This window comes from Ananas comosus, linkage group 20 (genome assembly GCF_001540865.1).
Source record: "Ananas comosus cultivar F153 linkage group 20, ASM154086v1, whole genome shotgun sequence".
Lineage (NCBI taxonomy): Eukaryota > Viridiplantae > Streptophyta > Magnoliopsida > Poales > Bromeliaceae > Ananas > Ananas comosus.
In genome coordinates, this window is record NC_033640.1 from 8,614,336 (window position 1) to 8,636,424 (window position 22,089).

Sequence of the window (22,089 nt, forward strand, 5' to 3'; positions counted from 1 at the left end):
GCGTAGAGACAGTGGAGGAGGATTTGAGAGAAAAAAAAAAAGAACGAGAGAGAAAAAGGAGAGAAAAAAAAGAATAAAAATATTTTGGTCAATTTGTTTGAAAATTCAAACTAAATCTGTAAAATCTAAAAAGCCAGTTTATTTTTGCAAAATTTCAAGACTAGTGAATTATGCAAAATGGCCTTAAAACAATTTAGACCAATTAACCAATGGGGACACAAACTAGATATATACCAAAAAGTCATTACCCTCTTTGTTTTAAATAAAAACTTTTTGCAATAGCAATAATTTACATATGATATATATATTACAATAAAAAGGGCAGAGAAATTACAACATGATGATATATTAATGCTACATATGGTAAAAATTAATGTATGAAGACCCCCTCACTTATAGTCCAGTACGAAATAGTCCTTCCAACTTCATTCTTTTTTATTAACACTTTTTTAACATTTTCATTTTTTTAAATAAAGTGATTTCAGCTAATTGAACTAACAGTTAATTTTATTAAATTCAATGACTTTAATTATTTTTCAGCAAACAAAATTAACATATATAGTTAATAACTGGTAGCTAATTAACTAGATTGGAAGTTGAGCAAGAGTTGATTAAATATATATAAAGCTGAGAGGCCCATTTCAAAATGCCTATACTTGAGCGTTCTCGGCACATTTTTATTTTCTACGAGTGAGTTCAGCTCAGCGAAGTGTGGACTAACAAACTAATTCGCAAAATTTTTTTGCTATTTCTATATCAAATTTGCTACAGAAATAATGGTGACATAAAAAAAGTGAGATGCATGGTTTGAATAAAGCCTTCATGAAATAGTTTGTTCGTGTGTACTTCATTGAGCTGAACTCGTCACAAGCCGAAGAGCGGAAGAGAAATAAGAATGTTGATTATATACATATCTATGTATCTTAGAATGATGGTACAACGCCATAGTCGGAGTCCGCCATGAGGGCGGCGACAGCGGCGGCGGCCGAGGAGTAGATCTTCCCGACCTCGGCCTCGACCTCCGCCCGCTTTGCGAACCTCCCCTTAATGCGCGGCCGCGTCTCTGCATATGCCTTTCTCGATGCGTACCGTATCGTCTTCTCGAATCGCCGATTCTTCCGCTTCTCTCGGTACCGCATCACCCTCGCCTCCCGATCCATCTGCACCGTCCGGTCCTTCCCCTGCGCTGTCGCATCCGGCACCACCGCTGCCTCCGATGACGACATCTACAAATCCATACAATTGCCCCGAAGATCAACAAAATCAACAATAAAGCTGTGAACTACCTCGCTAGCGCTCAGTTATTCTTTAAAAGCTTAAATTACTAGAGAACATTAACAGTTTTTGTTTATGTTTAATATTCTTTTCATATTTGAACTCGAATTTTTGTTCGTTCAAAATGCCGACTTGAACTAGAGAACTAGAGAAATGATAGTGGCCTCAAAATATGGACGGCTCAGATGTATCAATCTAATTTGATGTACCAATAATTGCCGGCTCGACTGATGAAGGAATATTATGTACTATTTTTTTCAAATTGTTAGTTCATGGTCAATTTTTAGTAATGCTATTTATAGCAATGCCTGTAATGAGATTTTTAACAAACTATTAAATTGAGCCTCGGTTGTTTAAAGTAATTAGTGTAGGAATTTATTGCAGTTGTATTCAAATATTATTATCTTCTATGTTAGAAGAGATGAAAATACAAAAGCTCTTGATGTTACCGATGAAATTTTACGATCATGTCCATCTACTGTGTAGTTCTTTGTCATTTTTGATGATTTTTTAATTTGATAATAAAACAACATCTTTCTCGAAAATTTTTTTTGACGTAACCAATAGGCTTATTTAATACGACAACAGATCTACAGTATGCATCAGAATCATCCCCTTTTTTTTATATGAAAATGGTGTCCAATCGGTGCCTACTGTTTTGTTTTAAATTGTAGAAAATTCATACTCAAAATTAAATGAGAATACAAGTAACATGAATCTTTTGAGGTGATCGTGTCCGATCGATGCCGCGTATTTTACATTGTAGAAAATTTACATTTTACTTTATTTTTCATAAATATTTATGTATATTGCTGTTGGGGAACGATATTTTACTACTTTAAGCAAAAGGGGTTAAGATAATTACACTGTGATTTAGGGAGTGATCCGGATAGGCGCCGTAGGAGTGCTTGGATCCGGCGGCTGCGGTGGCGGCGCCGAGATCCGTAACGGCATCCTGAAAGCCGCTGTCTGCTGCGAGGATCGGCGGCTGCGGCGGCGGCGGCACGGCATAATTCAGATCAAGATACGGATAGTCTGCGAAGAACAAGTCCTCCCCGGCGACCGCCCCCACCATGTCGGCCGGCAGCAGCGCCTCCTTCGCAGTTGGCTCCGGAAGCAGCCACGACGCCGCCTCCGCCTCCGTCTCTTCTACTTCCTCCTCTCCTTCCTCCTCCTCCTTCGCGTGCCCGTGCCCGTGCTCGTGCTCTTCTTCTTCTTCGAAGGGGATAATTCCACCGGCAGCAGCGGCGGAGGAGGAGGAGGATGAGGAGGGGAAGGGTTTGGGGGCGGCGGAGAGGGGGCCGAGGAAGGGGGCGACGGGGAGGCGGTGGTGGCGGCGGGCGAGGGGGTTGGCGGAGTGGATGTCGGCGTCGCAGCCGTCGCAGAGCGCCGCGGCGTCCGCCTTGCAGGTCACGCTGGCGGGGGCCTGCTCGCACACCTCGCACAGCCACACCCTCTCGTGCGGGCGCTGCTGCCGCTGCCGCCCACGCTGCTGGTGCTGCTGCAGTGGGGTGATTTCCTTATTCGTATTATTATAATTAGTATTCGGGTTGCCACCACCACCGCCGTGGATGCGCGAGTCGCAGGCGCCGCAGAGGAAGGCAGCGTCGACGCGGCAGTACAAGACTGCAGGCGCGGCGCCGCGGCAAGAGTCGCAGGGCCTGGCGGACAGGCCCCAGTAGGCCGCCGTGCCGGCCCCCCTCTTCTCCTCGCCTTCGCTCGCCATTCTTAAGTTTTCTCTTTTGTTGTTGTTGTTGTTGTTATTATTGGGGTTGTGATTGATTTTGGTGTTAGGGGTGGAGATGGAAGCTGGGGAGGGATGGATAGAGAGTGGGCCTTAGGGGACACGTGGAGCGCGCTCGGCCATGTAAGGGGGGAACGGCGCTGGGATTTGCTTCGCGTAATTGTCATGGACTCGGGGTTTTGCCCGGCAACGCCGTGTGAAATTATCGCGTGGACCGCGGTCTATGCTCTCTGCTAGTTTTGCTCATGAGCAATGTTATTGGTAGACTAGAAATGAAAACAGGACATATAGGCGTTGGGGGCGTTTCTTACATCTCATTCCATTTCTTATCAGATTGGAACGGATTCAGAGTGGCTTCCACTTATTATTCTATTCCAAGTGAATCGGGACGGAAACAAATCTTTGGTGAATTTTGACACATCATGACAGATTAAAAGAAGCAAAAGGTCTCCCCTCCCATTCCATTTACTTGACGAATCGGAGCGGAGTCGGAGTGTATTACATTTTCTTTTTTTTATATATTTTTAGTGATCACCTGCCGCCCCATTTGGGGTGGATTTTTGTGGAAGCTCCATTAATCCTGATCTATTTGCATCACTATTGTAAATTTCAAAGTAGGAAATACATCTTACATTCTCTCCATTCAAAAACTACCATTCACTATTTATCACATCAATTTTTTTATTTTTATTAAAAATTATTTGAATTTTTGTGAATGTTAGAATGTGAGTTGTAAGATCTACACTACCTTTTGAATGGTAGACTGGTAGTATTTGGAGTGTTTTGCTTTTCCAAAAAATAATAAAAAACTGTTTGAAGTAAAAAAAAGAAAATTTTTGTGAACAATATATTTTTTTCATAATATTTTATGAAAAAAATTTAGAAAATAAAAAGAACTTCTTTTCCATAATCTAAAAACGAAAGTCTTCTAATTATATAGACGGAATATATATTTTTTAAATAAAAAAATATCTTTTTGGGACTATCTTTAGGTGACCAAGAGCCTTCTAAACAGGATTTTAGTTTATCCATAATATTACTTCCATCAATAGAATGTTACTGTACCGACCGTTCCTAGAGCAAGTGACAAAGAACTTGGTAATTAGTATCTGAGGTCCCAAATTCGAATTCTATTTGATTCATATTTTAAGCTAAATTTGTTTCTAAATGAAATAAATGAAGCGGGTAGCGTGCATTGTGTGCATTTAAAGAATTAAAAGCTCTCTAAATTATAAACGTCCGCGCATCAACAATTCAGAAGAATAAAATTTTAGAAAAAATATATTGAAAGTTTTGTTGGTGGTTACATAAAAATATAAGATGCGGTACAAGAATGCCAAAATGCATTATCACCAAACAAGGTCTGTTTTAGAAGACTTGAAGCAATTTTATAAAATTGAATCTCCGAGACTAAAACCTAAGTACCTTTAATGTAAAACAGATAAATTAACAAATATGATCTACAATCTCAAAATATTTTATATAAAAAAAAATAAATTTGAAAATGTACTATACATTTATAAGCAGTTATAAAAAATTTGTAAAACTGGTGTTTCTCAAAAAATTAACCCTTGAAAGAGCCTACATTTTCCATTGTGCATGTCTGTGCTAAAGACAGAAAATTGAATTATACGAAAGAAAATTACATGAGTATGGAAGCTTAGCGGCTTTCAAATTCAGAACCTTTAGTTTGATATTATATGGAAAAAGAATTATATATTAAAATTAATATTTTTATATTTCATACCCAACAAAATAAATTCAATTGAAAACTTTCAACATCTTGATAAATAATTACTTTTGAGAGCATTTATAGATCAGATCGGGTGGCATACATTATATTTGGAAAAACTTTAGACAGTTCCTTATAGTTTATGTAGTAATCCTGGTGCCTAACTAGCGAAATGACTGTAGTATGATAAGCTGGTTGACACTTCTGTAGAGTGTCGAGACGAGTCGAAATCGTTTTGGCGCGAAGTGGATGCGAAAACGAACACAAAGCATCGAAATAAATCAAAACTGAAGTTCTGGTAGGTTTAGAGTGCTCAAATTAGGTTTAGGGCACCCAGTTCTTGAGCGCTATTTTATATGTATTACTGAGTGAGTCAATTCGGATCCAATTTAGGGCGCCCGAAAGTTGGGCTTGAAAGTTATCGAACGTGTTGACACGTGGCTGGGAGTAGGTGAAATTCGCCGGATCAGGATTAGGACGCCCTATACCGCACCCGAATGTGAGTCCGAATTGTTGGTTAGTGGAGGCCTGAAGATTAGAGCGTCCAGTTCTTGGTTTATGGCGCCCGAGTCAGGGAATTTCTTTAGAGTAACAGAATTATAATTTTTGTTCCTATAGCTCATTGTAAATAGAAATTAAACATAAAATATTGAAATTAAGGTTATTCTTTATCCAAAGAAAAGTTCAGACACCGATTAAAACATAAGAATGCATCTTTTTTACATACGATTTTTTTTTTAATCAATTTGTATTTTGTAATCCACCAATACGTGACAAAAATCCGTATAAATTGCATTAAATATTTTCTCCCATACCTCATGTACTTTATGATATCAATGCGAAAAGTTTAAATATGGCACTTTGTAGGAAACAAATTCTCTTTACAAGTCAGTAACATACTTCAAAAAATTAGTGAACTAATCTGAACAGAATAATAGGTTTATATTTTGATTGTGATCGTGTTATTTTTTTTCTCTTCCTATGTCCACAGGTAAGATTCTTCTTTCCAAGAGGTTCTATTTTCTCTTTCTTTTCTTCTTCTTTTCTCCTTTTCTCTATTTCTCTCTGTCTCCTTCTAAATTTGTTTTTTACTGTTATCGATTTTTTATTCGATTTTCTCTTAATTTTTATTTTAAAATTATAAAATAAAAAAATGTCAGAATCTTCTAGCTAGAGCTGTACTACTTTTGATTTTTTTTTTCTTGTTTTAAAACTTTTAAGTACCATTTATAAACCCAAATTTTATTCCATCATAATTCTTCACTCAAATTACAAGGCTTGGTCTATATTTATAACCTTCAAAATATAATGAAAAAACTTCAAAAACCTCCCTGTGGTTTCGTAGTTTCTCACTTTGCCTCCCTGTGGTTTAAAATGTATCAATTTGCCCCACTGTGGTTTCTTTTTTCTCTTTTTTTTATTAATTTCATTATTTTTTTTTGTAAATCAGTGATAAAGTTAAAATTAAAGGGTACTAAAAGTGAATATTTGATAAATCTAGATAGGTATCTGAAGTTTTTTTGTATATAATTTAATGAAATGAAATATTAACGAAAAAACTATCGAAAAGATAAAAATGAAACCACAGGAGGGCAATTTGATATATTTTAAATCACAGGGGGGCAAAGTGAGAAACTACGAAACCACAGGGGGGTTTTTGAAGTTTTCCCTACATAATTATAATCCAAACCAAATCTCATGATTATAGAAACAAAAATCTAAACCATATCCTAATTTTTAGAGATTTATTTTCGTATGATAAATCCTAAGAAAATCTTAACAAAAATAAATTAATGAACAGAATAATTACAAAAATTGGAAAAAAAAAATTAAGAAGCTAAACAACTCAATCAATCCTACTATAAAAATTTACTTAAATAAATAAAAAATGACTCAATTGAACCATCTTTAAATTTAATTCTGCATCGTTCACTCTCTGCATCATTCGCTTCTGCTGTGCAGGATCTCATGCTCGAGATCAACATGATTATAAGAAGAAGTTGATAGCACCAAACTATTCTAATGATGCAGTCCAATGCCTAAATGTCGAATAATCTTCGTCAGCACCATCTCCATAATCTGCTTAGATGGATCCAAAATTTGTAGAATTGACGAAGATGGTGAAGAGTCGAACATGATTGGATATAGCTACATCGACATTGGCTTCTTAACTCTTGAAAGAAATAGCATACCAACTGCCATGATCCTGGATACTTATTTTCCTCCCCTTCTAGAAAAGCATTTTCTGATTTATGCTATGGTCAGCCAAATATTATCTCACATCTTTCAATATCAACTATGAGGAGTACAGTTTTCTTTTGGTATTCATCTTCCATTGTGAGTATGCCGAATTTAATATATTTGGATTTGATAACAATGCCATCATAAAACGTAAGAAAAGGAGAAACACAATGGCATAGAATAAGATTTAATTTTTCTGCGAATTTTTTGAAAATAAGATTATGAGAAAACTGATGATTAATTTGTATTCGACAAGGAATACTATTTAATCTCATAACAGTTTGGAAAGAAAAAGTAAAAGAAATAGAATTCATATTTCGCAGTAGAGTATTTTGAATAGATTGAGATATAATAGAAGGTAAAGTTGGGTCCGAAGTTGTGGATGTTAGGAAAGAACCCGTGTCCGGTCGAGGTTTAGGATGAATTAGACTTTTAAGAAATTGTTTGATTTTGGCAAATTGTTAATCATTCGCGGCTCGAAGAGATTGCAAATTAGTTTCTAATTTTTTCGAAATGTGCTAGTATAAAATTTAAATTCTTCAAATATTGAACTAAAGTTCTTCATTTGTCATCATTTTGAAAATTTTTTTATTGATCAACTTTGCTATGATAAGAAAACTGATGCAGAATAAATTAGAAAAAAAAAAACCTAATCTATCTTGCAAGTTATGAGTCCAAAATCAATTTAAAACTAAATTTTAATCTTTTTTAAAAAATTTAAATTAATTTTTATTTTTAATTTATAAAAAATAATGAATTTTTAAATTATTTTTTGTAATTAAAAAAAGAAAGGAAAATCAAAAATAATATGGCACTAGCCAGAAGATTTCGACAATTTTTTTCTATTTCGTAATTTAAAAACTTACAAAAAAATTGAAGAAAAAGCCGATAACAGCAAAAATGCAAATTTAGAAGAAGAATAAGAGAAAAATAGAGAAAAAGAGACAAGAAAAAGAGAAAGAAAAGAACCTCTATCGAGGAACAGCGAAAACACAAATCCAAATTTTATTCAGGATATACTTATAACCTTCAAAACATAATCCTAATCTAAAACAAATACCATGACTTCGAATAAGATCCTAAACTATTTTTCTAATTTTTTAGAGATTTATTTTCATATGATAAATTCTAAAAAAAATCTTTAAAACCAACAAAAACAAATTAACAAACAAAATAATTACGAAAATTAGAACCAAAAAAAAAACCCCAAACTGACCCAAACAAATAAATGATTACTCGACTGAACCCTTCTTGAGTCTAGTTCTGTATCAACCACATTTATAATTTAGGCGTAAAGCTTTCATATGAAAATGCTTTAGGCCCCGTTTGGATACCTCTAAAAACGTAGCATAGTTAAACTATGCTACGCCGGTAGGAAAATAATCCTATGAAGCGTTTGGAAGAAAAAAAAATGACGTAATTTTTGGACTATAGTTATACTATACTCCAAAAAATGGAGTAAACTTATAATCCACTTTAACCAAAGGAAAAAAATTCCATCATTTTGGCTCCCAAAGATGTATCAATTTCTAAATTTTAAATTTCAACATAAAATTTTAAATTTCAAATTTTAAAATTTTAAAATTTATTTTTAATTTTGATTTCAAATTTCAAATTTCAAATTTTAAATTTCAAAAAGTTCAAATTTCAAATTTCAAATTTCAAATTTCAACTTTCAAATTTCAAATTTCAAATTTCAAAAAGTTCAAATTTCAAATTTCAAATTTGCAAATCTTCAACTTTCAACTTTCAACTTTCACTTTCAAATTTCAAAATTTCAAATTTCAAGATTTCCAAATTTCACAATTTCAACTTCTCCAAATTCCTCAAAAAGTCAAATTTCAAATTTTAAATCAAAAAGTTCAAAATTTCAAAATTCCAAAATTCAAATTTTCAAATTTCAAATTTCAAATTTCAAATTTTTTAATTTTAATTTTAATTTAATTTTTATTTCAAAATTTAAATTTAAACTTAAATTTTAAATTTTAAATTTATAAATATGCAAATTTATAAATTATTAAATTTAAAATTTAAAATTTTAATTATAGATTTTTTAAATTTCAAAATTTAAAGTTTAAATGGTATACTTTACATTTTAAAATTTAAAGTTTCAAATTTCAAATTTTAAATTTCAAATTCCAAATTTCAAATTTCAAATTTAAAACATAAAATCTGATTTATTTTTAAATTTTAAATTTTAAATTTTAATTTTATATTTTGAATTTTGAATTTTAATTTTTAAAATTTTATTTTTAAATTTTGAATTTTGAATTTTGAATTTTGAATTTTAAAATTTTAAAAATTTAAATGTTATAAATCCAGTGGAATTGTATGATATGTATCCAAACAGCTTAAAAATAAAGCTGTGGAATTTTTTTGTAGTTACAGGATTCCGTATTTCATTTAGACCAAAACCATGGAATAAAAATTCCATGGAGTTTTTTAACTATGCATCCAAACAGGGCCTTACTGTTAAGATCAACAGCCTCCAACGTTTAGGCATAATGCTTTCGTATGAAGAAGCTTAATAGCATATATATACTACAGATTTAGAAATGTAAAGAATAAAAGCAACAAAGCTAGTACAGATTTCACCAGCAAACACATTAGGCATTTACGGCACGACATGATTCAAATCCAGAAAGCTAATCTGGACTCCGTCAAGCAACTCTCGAAGACACTCATTTAGAATTTTCAATTCATTCGAATTATTACCAGCGGGAAGAATCACAAAAAATTGATATTACTTCAAATTTGTACATAGAATGCAGAAGAAAGCGAATAGTATCAAAATTTATCTTTACAACATAGGAAAGAATGTTACTGTGCTTGACATCACTTCCAGTCTAAGCAGCTACATTTGTTCCAGTGCAATCAGTCCCAGATTTGTTGGTGCCAAACGAATCAGACGGAGCAAGTGCAGACTTCAAAACACATGAAGACCGCAAAGAAAGAGCTCTGCAATGAAAATAACAGTGAACATACTTCTGTTCTATGGTATGCCTGCGTTAGACGCAACAGACTGAAGAATAAAATAAATTGTCCTCATCTACGAGAAGAGGAACAAATATTGTGAACATCTTTGAGTATGCTTCAGAAGCTGAAGAACTATCAGCACTATAGTAGTCTGACTTGAACCTGGAGGACCCTCAGGCCAACCGGTTGAACTCTCTGATACCTTTGTAGCAGCATGAAGTACTTCACTAGAAAATTCACAGGCCTGTGGAACACAAAGCCCAAATAAAGTAAATAGACAAAGTGCAAATTCATAATGTATTTCATTACTGCTATTACATAATCAAAGCCATCCTCCTAAACAGACAGAACCAACTATCCCACCGTCTTTAACAGCTGAGTAGTGGCTGCCATTATGTTCAACAGCATTCCCAATTTTAGCTGAGAGAATATCTTGAATCAAAACAAAAAACATGCTGAAGAAGTGACAATCAAAATATACTAGAGGAGGCCGATTCAAAAATGGCCACTTCATCCTTCGGGGCAAAATATTTTCAATCCTATTTTTGTACCAAAGAAAGAAAGTTCCTTAGGATGGTTTTCTTGCATGGATATAGACAGCAAATTGCAAAGCTTAGAAGCACAACCGATTCCCAGATTAGCTCCACCTTTCCTTTAAGAACTATACCAAGTTTTCCGCCGTTAGATCTACACTTTTGATTATTTTCATCCGTTATATCATATTATTCAACCAACCACCCACTCAATCCTAGGAGGTTCACATCATCCTAACCGCACATCTCTTAATCCAACGGCCGAAAACTTGGTAGCACTAATGACTTAGTGCTATTAATAGCATAATAGCCTAGTTCTTATTTTCTATTCAAAAATATATTTTCCTAGAAATGTTGATCGTCATCTTTTTCATTTCTATCACCACAAATAATATAAGAGGGATAAAAATATCAGTTTAACTCATTCATTGAGCATGATTGAATATTTCATTTATAATTAACAATAAAAATATTTTTTGAAAATATTATAACTTTTATAAAAATAATATAAAAAATTAAAGTTTATAAAAATATATTTATTATTCGATATATTTAAAGAAAGCTGTATTCAATTAACATCTATTTTTATAACTGTATCCAAATAAAAAGCTCATAAAAATTAATCTAATCATCCTTTATATCTTAATTTATATTTATTTTTGAACTAGTCATTTTTTACCTGTATCCGAACCAATAGGTACCTAAAGGTTGGACTAGGAAAATTTGTGGAGAAAAAGAATAAGTTGAGAGTACTTTTGTGAAAGAGGGATAGCAAAAGGCCAAAGACGTGGACTCTGCGGCACATCCACTGGACCCACGTTGTAACATGCACCGAAAATTTGTGCCCTGAACTTTTTCCCCCAACACTTCCCTTCTTAAACCCTAACCCCCTCTCTCCCCCACTCCCTCCCTCCCTCCTAGCCTGAAAACCCTAAACCAAGGCCCCAATTTATCCACCTCCATTAATGGCGACCGTCTCCTTGGACGAATCCAAGGCCAAGAACGTTCTCCGCCAGGTGATTCCCCCTTTCTCCCCCAATTTCCTCGGAAAAGCTCGCTTTTTTATGGATTTCTTTGTTTTTTTTTTTTTTTTTGAGTTCTTCTGTAATTTTTCGTAGGTGGAGTTCTATTTCAGCGATAGCAATCTCCCGCGCGACAATTTCTTGAAGAAAACCGTGGAGGAGAGCGAGGATGAGTGTATTTTCCCAAACCAGGATCCCTTTTCTCGCCTTCGTTTTGATGCAATTAGGGTTTATCTGTGTCGCTGATTGTTGCAGTGGTGAGCTTGGCGGTGATATGTTCCTTCTCTCGGATGAAGACCCATCTCGGCTTGAACGCCGCCACGAAGCCTGATGAGGTCCCGGAGGAGATGGTGCTCGCGGTGGCCGAGGTCTTGAGGAAATCATCTTCTCTCCGGGTTTCCGAGGATGGTGAGTTCTTTATATGCTTTAATCTCTATAATTTGTATGAGTGATGTGCCTTGTTTATTGTAAACCTGGTACCTTCTCTTGTGATTAGATTTTTGTTCTTAAATCAATGTAGGTAAGAGGGTTGGTAGAAGTTCCGAATTAAAACTTGACGAGGTCATAGAGCAAGTAGATTCAAGGACCATCGCAGCAGCCCCATTGCCTTATGATGTTAAGCTGGAAGATGTGGAGTCTTTCTTTGCGAAGCTTGCGAAGGTACCTGTTATTTCTATTAAAATCGAGAATGTTCGCATGATTACCACTTTAAATTAGGGACTGGTATATTAAGTTCAGTTTGCATGGACAATTTTGGTAGCAGAGTATAGTAATAGCTTATCTGCATCGATATTATGAATCAATTGCTATCAAGAAACTGTATTTATTGATCTGGAATTTGTAACAATGGTAGTTTCTGAGGGTTAGTGCACGAAAAATCATGAGCAGGTTGTGAGCATGCATTTTTCCTGTGCCAGAAGTTCTTTTATTACCGTCATGAAAAGTTTGATTGGCATGAAAAGGTTGTTAGACTAGAAAATTTGGCCCGACACTTTCCTTTTAATCAAATTGTTATAGATCTGACCGTGCTTTTTTGGCAAAGCGGAAGGAAGGAGTCTTTCTTCTGTTCCCCTTTTTTCAGTTCTGAAGCCATTATACTAATTCTTACTTATTAAATTTTTGTGACGATTGGCTGGTCTCTGTATTTAAATTTTCAACTTTGAGATTGCAACCTCTAGACTATTGTTACTGTTGAGATTGCAACCTCTAGACTATTGTTACTGCACTGATCACTGAGCCCTATAGTGCGAGCGCTTATTTCTTATATCTATTGATTGTAATGCTGTATCAATAATTGCAGGTTAATAGTGTAAGGCTACCACGCCATGTTTCTGACAAAAGGCACTTCTGTGGCAGTGCTCTGATTGAGTTTTCAGAAGAAGAGGATGCAAAAAAGGTTTTGATGGAGAAATTATCTTTTGCAGGAGCAGAGCTTGAAATAAAACCAAAGTAATCTATAAATCTTCTTGATGGATTTTTTTTTCAGAAGATTGTAACTGTATGTTTCTTGTTTGGTCAACATTTTAGTCCATACTTCTCATATTTATGCATTAACTTATTATTTCAAAATCTTTATCATATGGTTCCCCCCAGCCTCCACTGATCTGTCCTTGCTTTTCTTTTCTTTTTTTTTTCCTTTTTTCTGTGGGATAAGATGTTGTTCAATTTCCAAAAGTTGGCCTACTGACTATTGCATTATTTGCATAATGGTATATTCTTTAATATTATGCTGTACATAGGAATAATATGGGTAAATATCAGGGAAAGTTCAGTTGTTAGGTACCTTGCTAAGGTATTCAACATGACACCTATCTTCTGTATGATGACGTGAACTGATAATTAAATCTGTTAGCTAGCTTGAAGCTAAATTGACTCTTCATTTGATGTTCTCTCTTTCTTCCAGTTAATTATATCAACAAAGGTTATATGCATTTTTTGGATATACTTTGTTAATTTGGTAGACTTGGAGTGAGAACTGACCTTGTAATACAAGCAACCATTTTCAGTGTAATGTCATGTAGTTCATCCCATGTGACTGATTCAAACCCAAAAAACAAAAAATGTCGGTTCAAAACAGTTTTTACATGATCTTCCCTTTTTAGATGTCACGTGACCACAAATATACTTGATATTTGTGGGATTGGGTTCAACTGGCAAGTTTGTTTTCAAAATATTGTCCCTATCATTTCGTGCTATATATTTTTGTTATTAACATTTAAACTCGTCTTGCGTTGTGCTAAATAAACAACTACGCCATTTGTATTGTAGGTATCTGATAACTGTTGTTACATGTGTCTCCTGTAGTCGAGCGTGGTTAATTTTTTATTCTTAGCACAATTCTTTGGTCCGTGGTTCAGTTTGATTGTTCAAGAAAAAAAACGTCTTTATTGGGTCATTTTAGCATATAATCGAGTGCAAGAACCACTAGTTTCATCTTTCTTATATTAAAAAAAGAAGTTTCTTCTTTCTGTTGATTTTTCTTGCTTAATTGAAGGTGACATTTGCGTTATGATACATGTCTCTGTTAAGATGACTGTCTAATGTCTAATAAGATGAATAGCCTAAAAGTAAGGAAATACATGAGATAATCATTACAGAAAGAGAAATGCTTTGGGTCCCTCACTTTTGGGTACCCTATTATGTTGTTGATGTGTTGGCATTCACATGTGGATGGGTTAGGGCTTAGGGCTGTAGGGTATAATAATGGTGCTTAGTAACAAACCTCAAGTACTTGATCGGCTCCATTCTCATTTGTTTCGCTTCGTAGGTATATTGAGACAGTATTGACTAATTTCAAATCAGTTATGAAGGAAAACTATATTTTCAACTTTATGCAATATGACAATGTTCTGAACTTCTGATAATTGATAACATTAACTTGGGTCGGTTAAAGTCTAATTGAAAGTGCTTACAAATGTAGTCAAATTAAATTATATTTTGTGCCCTGCCGCTTCTCAGACATCCATCACAGGTCACTGACATTATTTCTTGCTTTTATCTGTGTAGAAATGAAGTTCTGTTTAGTGTGCTTTTAAAATTTTCTTCTGGATATTATCTGTGTAATACAGGAAGGATTTTGATGCTGAAAGAGAGAAAAAGAGAGCAGAATTTGAAAAAACTCGCTCCAATAAAAATTCTCCACATGGAAGGTAAAATTTGAGCTTCTTTTCAAACTGTTGAGAACAGTTTCAACCGTCCTTTCACGGGAATTAGTAAACTGACTGGTAGATCTGTGTCCTATCCAGTGATAGCTATCCAAAAGGCCTGATTATTAACTTCAAGGTAAAGAGCAAGTCGGTTGATGATATGAAAGGACAAAGTGCTGAAGAGAAGGTGAATGATAATGAGGAAGGCCCCAAAGATAAAGCAGGCGAAGAGAAGATTCCTGAAGGTGTTGACAATAACGAGAAATCATCACCTGATGTTGAGGGTGACAATGAAGGCAAGGCTACTGAGGAAGCTGCACAAGATCGCGAAAACAATGTTGCAAAGGGATCAACTGAAGAGAGTGGCGATGGGAAGGACGTTGTTACAAGAGAAGATCTAAAAGCAATCTTCGAGAAATTTGGAACTGTTAAGGTAGTTTTGGATGGAATTCTTTTTTTCCCTCTCTCTAGATCTTTTTAGCGAGAATCTCAAAATTGCATCAATTTTCACTTTGCACTTCATCCTGTGTCAAATATGCCACAATGTATGGGATAGTTATTGAATTTAGTTGGCAAACTTCACTAAAATGAGTTAACAGAGGCAAATTTTACTAAATGGGTCAACTAATACCATCTGTAAACTTTGTTCCTACAACGTTTTACAGTGGAATTCAATAATTATCTCAAATTTTGTACTTATGTGAGTTAAGACAAAATGTACGGTGGAAATCAACACAATTTTTATGCTAGGGGGTAACTAGGACATCAATTAAAATGCCGGAAGGGAGGGAGGGGGTGGGGGGATGTAATTTAGTGCAAAAAAGCTAGCTGGTGCATTTGCAAAAATGGGATATTTTTCTTTCTCTTTTGTAACTCAAGCCAACTTTTCATTCGACAGAACCACCTCTCAGTTACTGTGCCATGATGGACAGTTTTAAATAATCAATTCACAGTTGTGAAGTGTGGTTATTGTGAAGCTATGCATCAATCATTCTGAACTGTTAATTGATCATTCAGAATTGCTCGGCATGGTCGTTTATTGGAGTGCAGTATAGTTCTAAAAGCTGAAAGTGAGCTAAGGTTCCAAAAAGAAAAAAGAATTCAAAAACTGTGTTTCTTTATTTTGCGTGAAGGCCTTTTCCCCGTGTCGTTATACTTTTTCTCTTCTCTTGGGTTGCTCTTTGTTGAGATAATTCTTCATATATGGTTGATTCTTCGGCAAATAATGTTTGAAGATGTTTCCATTTCTTCCACACCATGCTTTAAAAGCACTAACGCAGTTCTGTATCGGAATCATTATTCTTTTACCGTCATATTGCTGTCTAATTATAAGATTTTCTTTATTTTATTTTTCTCGTGAAGTACGTTGACTTCAAAATAGGTGAAGACTCGGGATACATCCGGTTTGATGATCCTAAAGCAGCTGTAGATGCTCGTGCATTCGCAGTGCTTGAAAATGAAGGTGGCTTACTTGTGAAGAATCATATTGTTACCTTAGAAGCCCTTACTGGTAATTTCTTTTTCCTTCATCATTTAGGCACAAATTTGATGCTGCTTTATTAATCTTGATCAAGAGACAATGACTGCTTTCTCGAATAATAATACAGAGCTATAATTACACTTGTAGTAATAGTACTATAGTTAATAATGAAGTATCCTAACTAACATATTAGCAAAAAAAGAAAAGTAAGTTTGCTTGATCAAATGCATGAGGTTCTATTTGTTCAAATTGAGTTCATTTAGTCTTGGGTTTCAGGTGACGAGGAAAGAGAATATTGGAACTTGCTACGAGGCAACCAAGAGAAGAGGTATAAGGAAAACAGAAGCTACAGAGGGAGGTAAGCATTTGTTGAGTCCAATCGTACTCGGAATGACTTGTCTGAATAGCTACTTTGCTTTTATAACAGCTTATAGAAGAAGCTAATGTAAATTATATGTTGCAGGGGTGGAAAGAACGCAAGAGGTGGGAGACATTTTGATGGTAAGCGTGGCCGGCAAGCAGATTCAGCAGAGAAGCGCCCTAACAAAGCTCAGAAGGTCGATGTTAATGCGTGAGGTTTTCCATCCACCACGCTTATCGGATAATGAAACTATTTTGGCATGAAATCAATATCGGTAAACTGTAACTTAAAATAGAGCAGTTACGGTCCTGTTGGTTTTCTTGGGGGGAGGCAGAGCATCTATTTATGGAAAGGATTTGTCGTCCTCTTTAGTAAGATCTATATATTTTGAATGTGTTTCGGTCTTCATATATTTATATTACCCTTTCTCGTTCTCCAAGGTGTTGAATTTGTTGATGAAATTTTGTTTGCGTAAAGGTTCTATGAAGACTTTAATGAGGATTATGCAGTGTTTTTCTGCTTCTCACAAGAGCAACTTTTGAGTATGTTTTCACTGATGCACTGCAATGATCATCTCCCTCTGCATGATGTAGGATTTGTCTTAGAAAATTTGTTTTATGTGGGAGTTCTTGGGGGATGGCAGGGTTTATGTATTGCCTTCTGTTTTAATTTATATCTGTAGCTTTTGATCGATGGACGGCCTATTATTCTTAGATTGGAGCTTCTATAGAAGTGTTGTTTGAGTGAAATTTTTTAAAAATAGTTGCATTGCGCTTTTAAATCACGTCAGATTATTCCGACAACTTATTAATGCTGCAGGGGAAAGCTTCTAAACTGGGAAAAGTTTTGCCCGAGTTTCGGCCGCCGCAGAAGTTTCGGGTCTCTATCTTTTTGTTTGCTTACCTGCAACTTAATTTTAGGCTGCTGAAAGTTTGATTTTCATTACTAGTTCAAATAAAATTAGCAAATATTTTAATGAATTGAAAGGTTAAAAGGTTGAGCAGTAAAATTAAATTTTTGCGAAGTTTAATAGTCAATTTAAAAGGGGTTGTAGTTTGGGTAAGTTCCTTACACTCTTAGCAAAACCTCTTTGAAAATGATTAATAAACCATAAATGGAGCAGAAGTTAGGTGATCGTGGCTTCTCAACGAGGCGTCGTTGGGAAACTGTTCGCTGAAGTTTTTTTTTTATTTTTCCCCCAAAATATAGTAGGAAGAACAATCAACATATGGCATGATTAGTGAATTAAAACGTAGAAAGAACAATGAACGCATGCGTGATTAGTGAATTAAAACTTGGGTGATTGAACTGTATACTGCCCTTAGTTGTATAGTTCTCAGGCTCAGTTTGGCATTGTAGCTGGTGTGTATCGCAATAAATCAGTTTTATAGTTCTAAGATATATTTTTTTTGCATTTCTACGGAAAAATAGTTCTATAGTTTTATATATTTTTCTCCAAAATCCATTTTGTCTAATGGTTGATTCTTAATATCAAACTTATCCTAAGTTTTGCCTGGATTAATTGTGCAATTTTTATTTTTAATTGCCAAATTTAGGCAGAAATCGTGGGGCGCCCGCAATTAAACCTTGCAGTTTCAGGATGTAGTGAGGGTGAATCCCAAACCAAATTTTTTAATTGAAATTTGGCTCAAATTTGCTTACCTCACTTCCAAAATGAACTTATCTAAGCCCAATAAAAATTTAAAAGTGAGCCATGGTTAAATCTATAATTTTAATTTTTTCTTAGATATAGCGTACAAAAATAAGATAATGCAATATATTTGTTGTCTTAGGTTAGCTGTGATTTGTGTATTATGTATGATATTTCACGGACAATTAGTATTGTTCGTCCATATATGTTCAATCCAAGTAAATGATAGTGAGAGGTCATAAATAGGATTTTGTGGTTGAGGCAAATTGAAATTCCATACAGGAGAGAATTCAAAGCAACTGAAAGTGAGAATTTGTGAACTCCAACCACGCTCAAAATCCGAACAAGAAAAGATTCATTGCATATATATTTTACATCTTTGGACTAGTAAGTCGCTCTACAAGTTGGAAGTTCACGTTGCAGCGTGTTGTAATCTTATCAACGAAGGAGATGGAGTACGTGATAGCCATTAAAGAAGCCAAAAAAGCAGAAAAGCTTAAAGAGTTGTTCCGTAAGCTCGGAATTATATTGAGCATAATTAGGTAATCATCGGTTATAATAGTCAAGGTCAAANTCGACGATCGGCTCCGTTAGACTTGATCTACACTATTGAAAGTATTTGGAAACTAAATTTCATAATTTTTCGGCATCATTTACCAATCAAACGAGTAGTCTAAAAATGAACGGCTGAAAATGAAAATCTCATAAAAAATAGTGATAAAGAATTCAAATTTCAAATCGGAAGTATTGGTCTTGCTATTGATGTTAAGTAGAATTTTTTATTAAATTTTCATCTAATTTGGATACTTCTACACCGTTGAACTTAAAAACGCATCATATCTATTATTAAAATTGTTAATTTTAGAACCTTTTGATCACTAGCCAAATGATGTCGAAAAATTATGAAATTTAATTTCCAAATACTTTTAATAGTGTAGATCAAGTCTAACAGAGCTGATCGTCGATTTGAAAGCCGCATCATTGAAAACAACTTGGTAGCACGGAGGCCTCCGTGCTACCGATAGTATACCAGCCTAGCTCTCTCTCTCTCTCTCTCTCTCTCTCTATATATATATATATATAGAATTAGGCTGGAATACTATTAATAGTAAAACGCTCTTTTTGCTATCAAGTTTTTAACTCTTGGATGAAAAATTGTAGGGTTAGGATGATATTAGTCGGTTAGAGTTGAGTGGTCCCCCTAGGGTTGAGTGGTCTCCACAGGATTATAGTATTTAATCCAATGATTAGAAATGATGAAAAGAGTTGATCCAAAGGCTAAAAAACTGGTAGCAACAATGGGATTTTGCTACTAATAGTAGTCCAATCCAACTCTATATATATATATCCAATATCATGAGGAAACCGGTTACATTTAGTAGTTTAGTTATAGGAAGCTTGAGGGCAGAGGAGGCATTAAGACCAAAGAGCACATCTTATAATTGCCATAGTGTTTAACAATATATTATTGGGAACAAATTATTAGTACTCAATAATAATAGAGAGGAAATAGAAAAATCCATCAAGTGATCTCCTCATTTTATTTTCTTTCTTTCAACTTCTATTTGTACAATGTGTAAATGGTTTGAGACTATTGTTGGTTATCCTTGCACTTCTGGTGGCCTAGTATATATCTACTATATTCCTTTTAGTTTTGATGCATGCATTTTTTTAAAAAAGTGAATTTATACTTGGAGCAAGCAAATGGCCAAAATAAATAAATAAACAACAAGAACAAGAACACTTGCAGGAAATTCATCAAGCATCTTCTGATAGCATTTCGAAAATAAAGTTAATCACAAGGCTTTTTAAAAAATAAAAAGGTTCTGACACCATACTATATATTATAAGATTACTTTGCATAGAAATGATTCAGAAATAATCTTAACACTCTGTACATAGAGAAAATAAATCTATTATATCAAATCAATTAAGTCAGATATCATCATGAGAGAGAACAACTCTAATGGTAAAGAAAAACTCAATCATAAATACATGTCACAGAACTTAACAAGATAATAATGTTTTATATTTATATGTATTCATGTAAGGATCTAGCACAGCATCAGGGAAAAAAAAGAAGCTCCAGCTTGTTTCTCAACAGTATAAAGCTGCTCAACTGAATTCTTTAATCCATTCCACAGGAAGATAATATTAGTTAATTTAATCTCATAAAAACTACATGTGCAAGTGAGATTGAAATAAGACCAAATGGTAGTTTCTTTGTGTTCAGTAGTATAACAGATTCAAAAGGAATCTCATAACAAAACAACAGCCATAGGGAACAAGCCACAATGAAACAAGAACTGAGATTCTTCATTTTAATATTCCATATCCCATAGTAAGATGCCAGGTTGCACAAACTAATTAACACAGAAATTATTGCATATGGAAGGAGATGAAGTAGGAGTTCCATTAAGCTTAATTGAACACAAGAGTTTAGTTAAGCTACTGGCAACAAGCATACTGTACTATTATTCACATATCAACAGCATCATTTTATGACATAGATTGAACCTCTTTTATCAAAGCTTAAAATTCTCAACTAATTCCATTTGCATGGCTATAAGTCATACCCTAGAACATCTTGAAGCATCGAATCGGAGTGGAGAGCGGAGCCATTAATGTTGTCCCACCAATTCATACTCTCTTTACTTCCGTTTGCTTCTTCGAAACAGTCTAATTCCGTCGTTCTATGCTCCTCTTGCGCTTCTAAGCTCTCTTCCTCGACGTCCCACAGGTCTTGTAGCTCGGCCTCGAGCCCTATGATATTGGGAGTGCTCAAGAAGTTCGAGTTCGAGTTATCGATGCTGACGTTGTTGGTGCTCGTAGGGAACCCTAGTTTGGAGATGTCAACATGTTCCTGCATGTATGGACTAATATCGCGAGGCATTTCGACTTTGTTTCCTGCCATAGTTTGATTAGCTGACACAAAAGCATTGCAGTTGGATAACTGCTGCGTTGGATTCGTCGCGATCTCATTCGTAGCACCGAGTTTTGGTGGCCACAGTGCGGGATTGTTGTAGAAGGAGAAGGGGCTGTATAGGCCTTGAAGCTTCATGTGGAGTTGCATTCTTTCGAGGGCCGATGCGCTTAGGGTTTGCGAAGGCCCTTCGTTGTTCCCCGTAACACCTTCCTCACTGCGTTCTTGGTTAACGGGGAGACTTCGAGAGTGCGTCGATTCTCTTCGCTTTCCTAATAGTTTCTTCTTCAGCCTTGTATTCCAATAGTTCTTGATATCATTGTCGGTTCGCCCTGGTAATTGTGCTGCAATTATCGACCACCTGCGCATAGAATTTAGTTCTCGTTAGCAATTTATATAACTGAACAAATAACTGCAAAGAGTGCAATGAATCTGAAGAAGTTGTATAATCTACCTGCTCCCAATACTTATGTAGAGGCTACATATAATTCGATCCTCTTCTTCGGAGAAACCACCATGCTTTATATTCGGCCTCAGATAGTTCAACCATCTCAACCTGCAACTCTTCCCACACCTCTTTAACCCTGCAATATTCATCGAAAAATTGTAGAAAACTTTCAATTAATTAACAAGGGTGATTTAAAGAAGCAAAAGAATAAAATTGTAGATCGCGCCATGTATCACTAGTTTAATTTCTTGATTAAATAGAGGCATAAATTAGGTATCTCAACTCTCAACACCCCCCTATGTTCTCTAATTGGTCTAAGTATTTAAAGCTTAAGAGAAACCCTAATCCAAGATTAGATGTGACCAGAGAAAGAAAAGTGGAATTGGGGTTTCATGAGCTAAGAGCTAATTAACTAACCAATCTTCTGAGGCAGTGCAATCCAATTTCCACCAGTCCCATGTTCTTCAATATAAGCCTTGAGCTTCGCGTCCTCCTCGGGCGACCACGGCCCCTTCTTCACGTTCGCTTTGTCGCAACATGGCGCCCTCCCCATCTCT

General features: G+C 35.1%; 3 protein-coding genes across 3 annotated transcripts; 1 reads left to right on the forward strand and 2 right to left on the reverse strand.

Annotated features, from left to right (window-relative positions):
• Positions 795–3,025, reverse strand: LOC109725551 (zinc finger protein HD1-like). The gene is made up of 2 exons (XM_020254789.1): positions 2,141–3,025; positions 795–1,226 (listed from the first exon to the last, which is right to left on the reverse strand). The coding sequence occupies exons 1-2, from the start codon at positions 2,999–3,001 to the stop codon at positions 924–926; spliced, it is 1,164 nt and encodes a 387-aa protein (XP_020110378.1). The 5' UTR covers positions 3,002–3,025; the 3' UTR covers positions 795–923.
• LOC109725550 (la protein 1-like) lies at positions 11,349–17,039 on the forward strand. The gene is made up of 10 exons (XM_020254788.1): positions 11,349–11,517; positions 11,620–11,698; positions 11,779–11,931; positions 12,044–12,183; positions 12,824–12,972; positions 14,592–14,672; positions 14,769–15,102; positions 16,032–16,179; positions 16,426–16,507; positions 16,613–17,039. The coding sequence occupies exons 1-10, from the start codon at positions 11,467–11,469 to the stop codon at positions 16,722–16,724; spliced, it is 1,329 nt and encodes a 442-aa protein (XP_020110377.1). The 5' UTR covers positions 11,349–11,466; the 3' UTR covers positions 16,725–17,039.
• LOC109725945 (transcription factor MYB36-like) lies at positions 20,605–22,089 on the reverse strand. Its single transcript, XM_020255353.1, has 3 exons — positions 21,950–22,089; positions 21,539–21,668; positions 20,605–21,445 (listed from the first exon to the last, which is right to left on the reverse strand). The coding sequence occupies exons 1-3, from the start codon at positions 22,083–22,085 to the stop codon at positions 20,725–20,727; spliced, it is 987 nt and encodes a 328-aa protein (XP_020110942.1). The 5' UTR covers positions 22,086–22,089; the 3' UTR covers positions 20,605–20,724.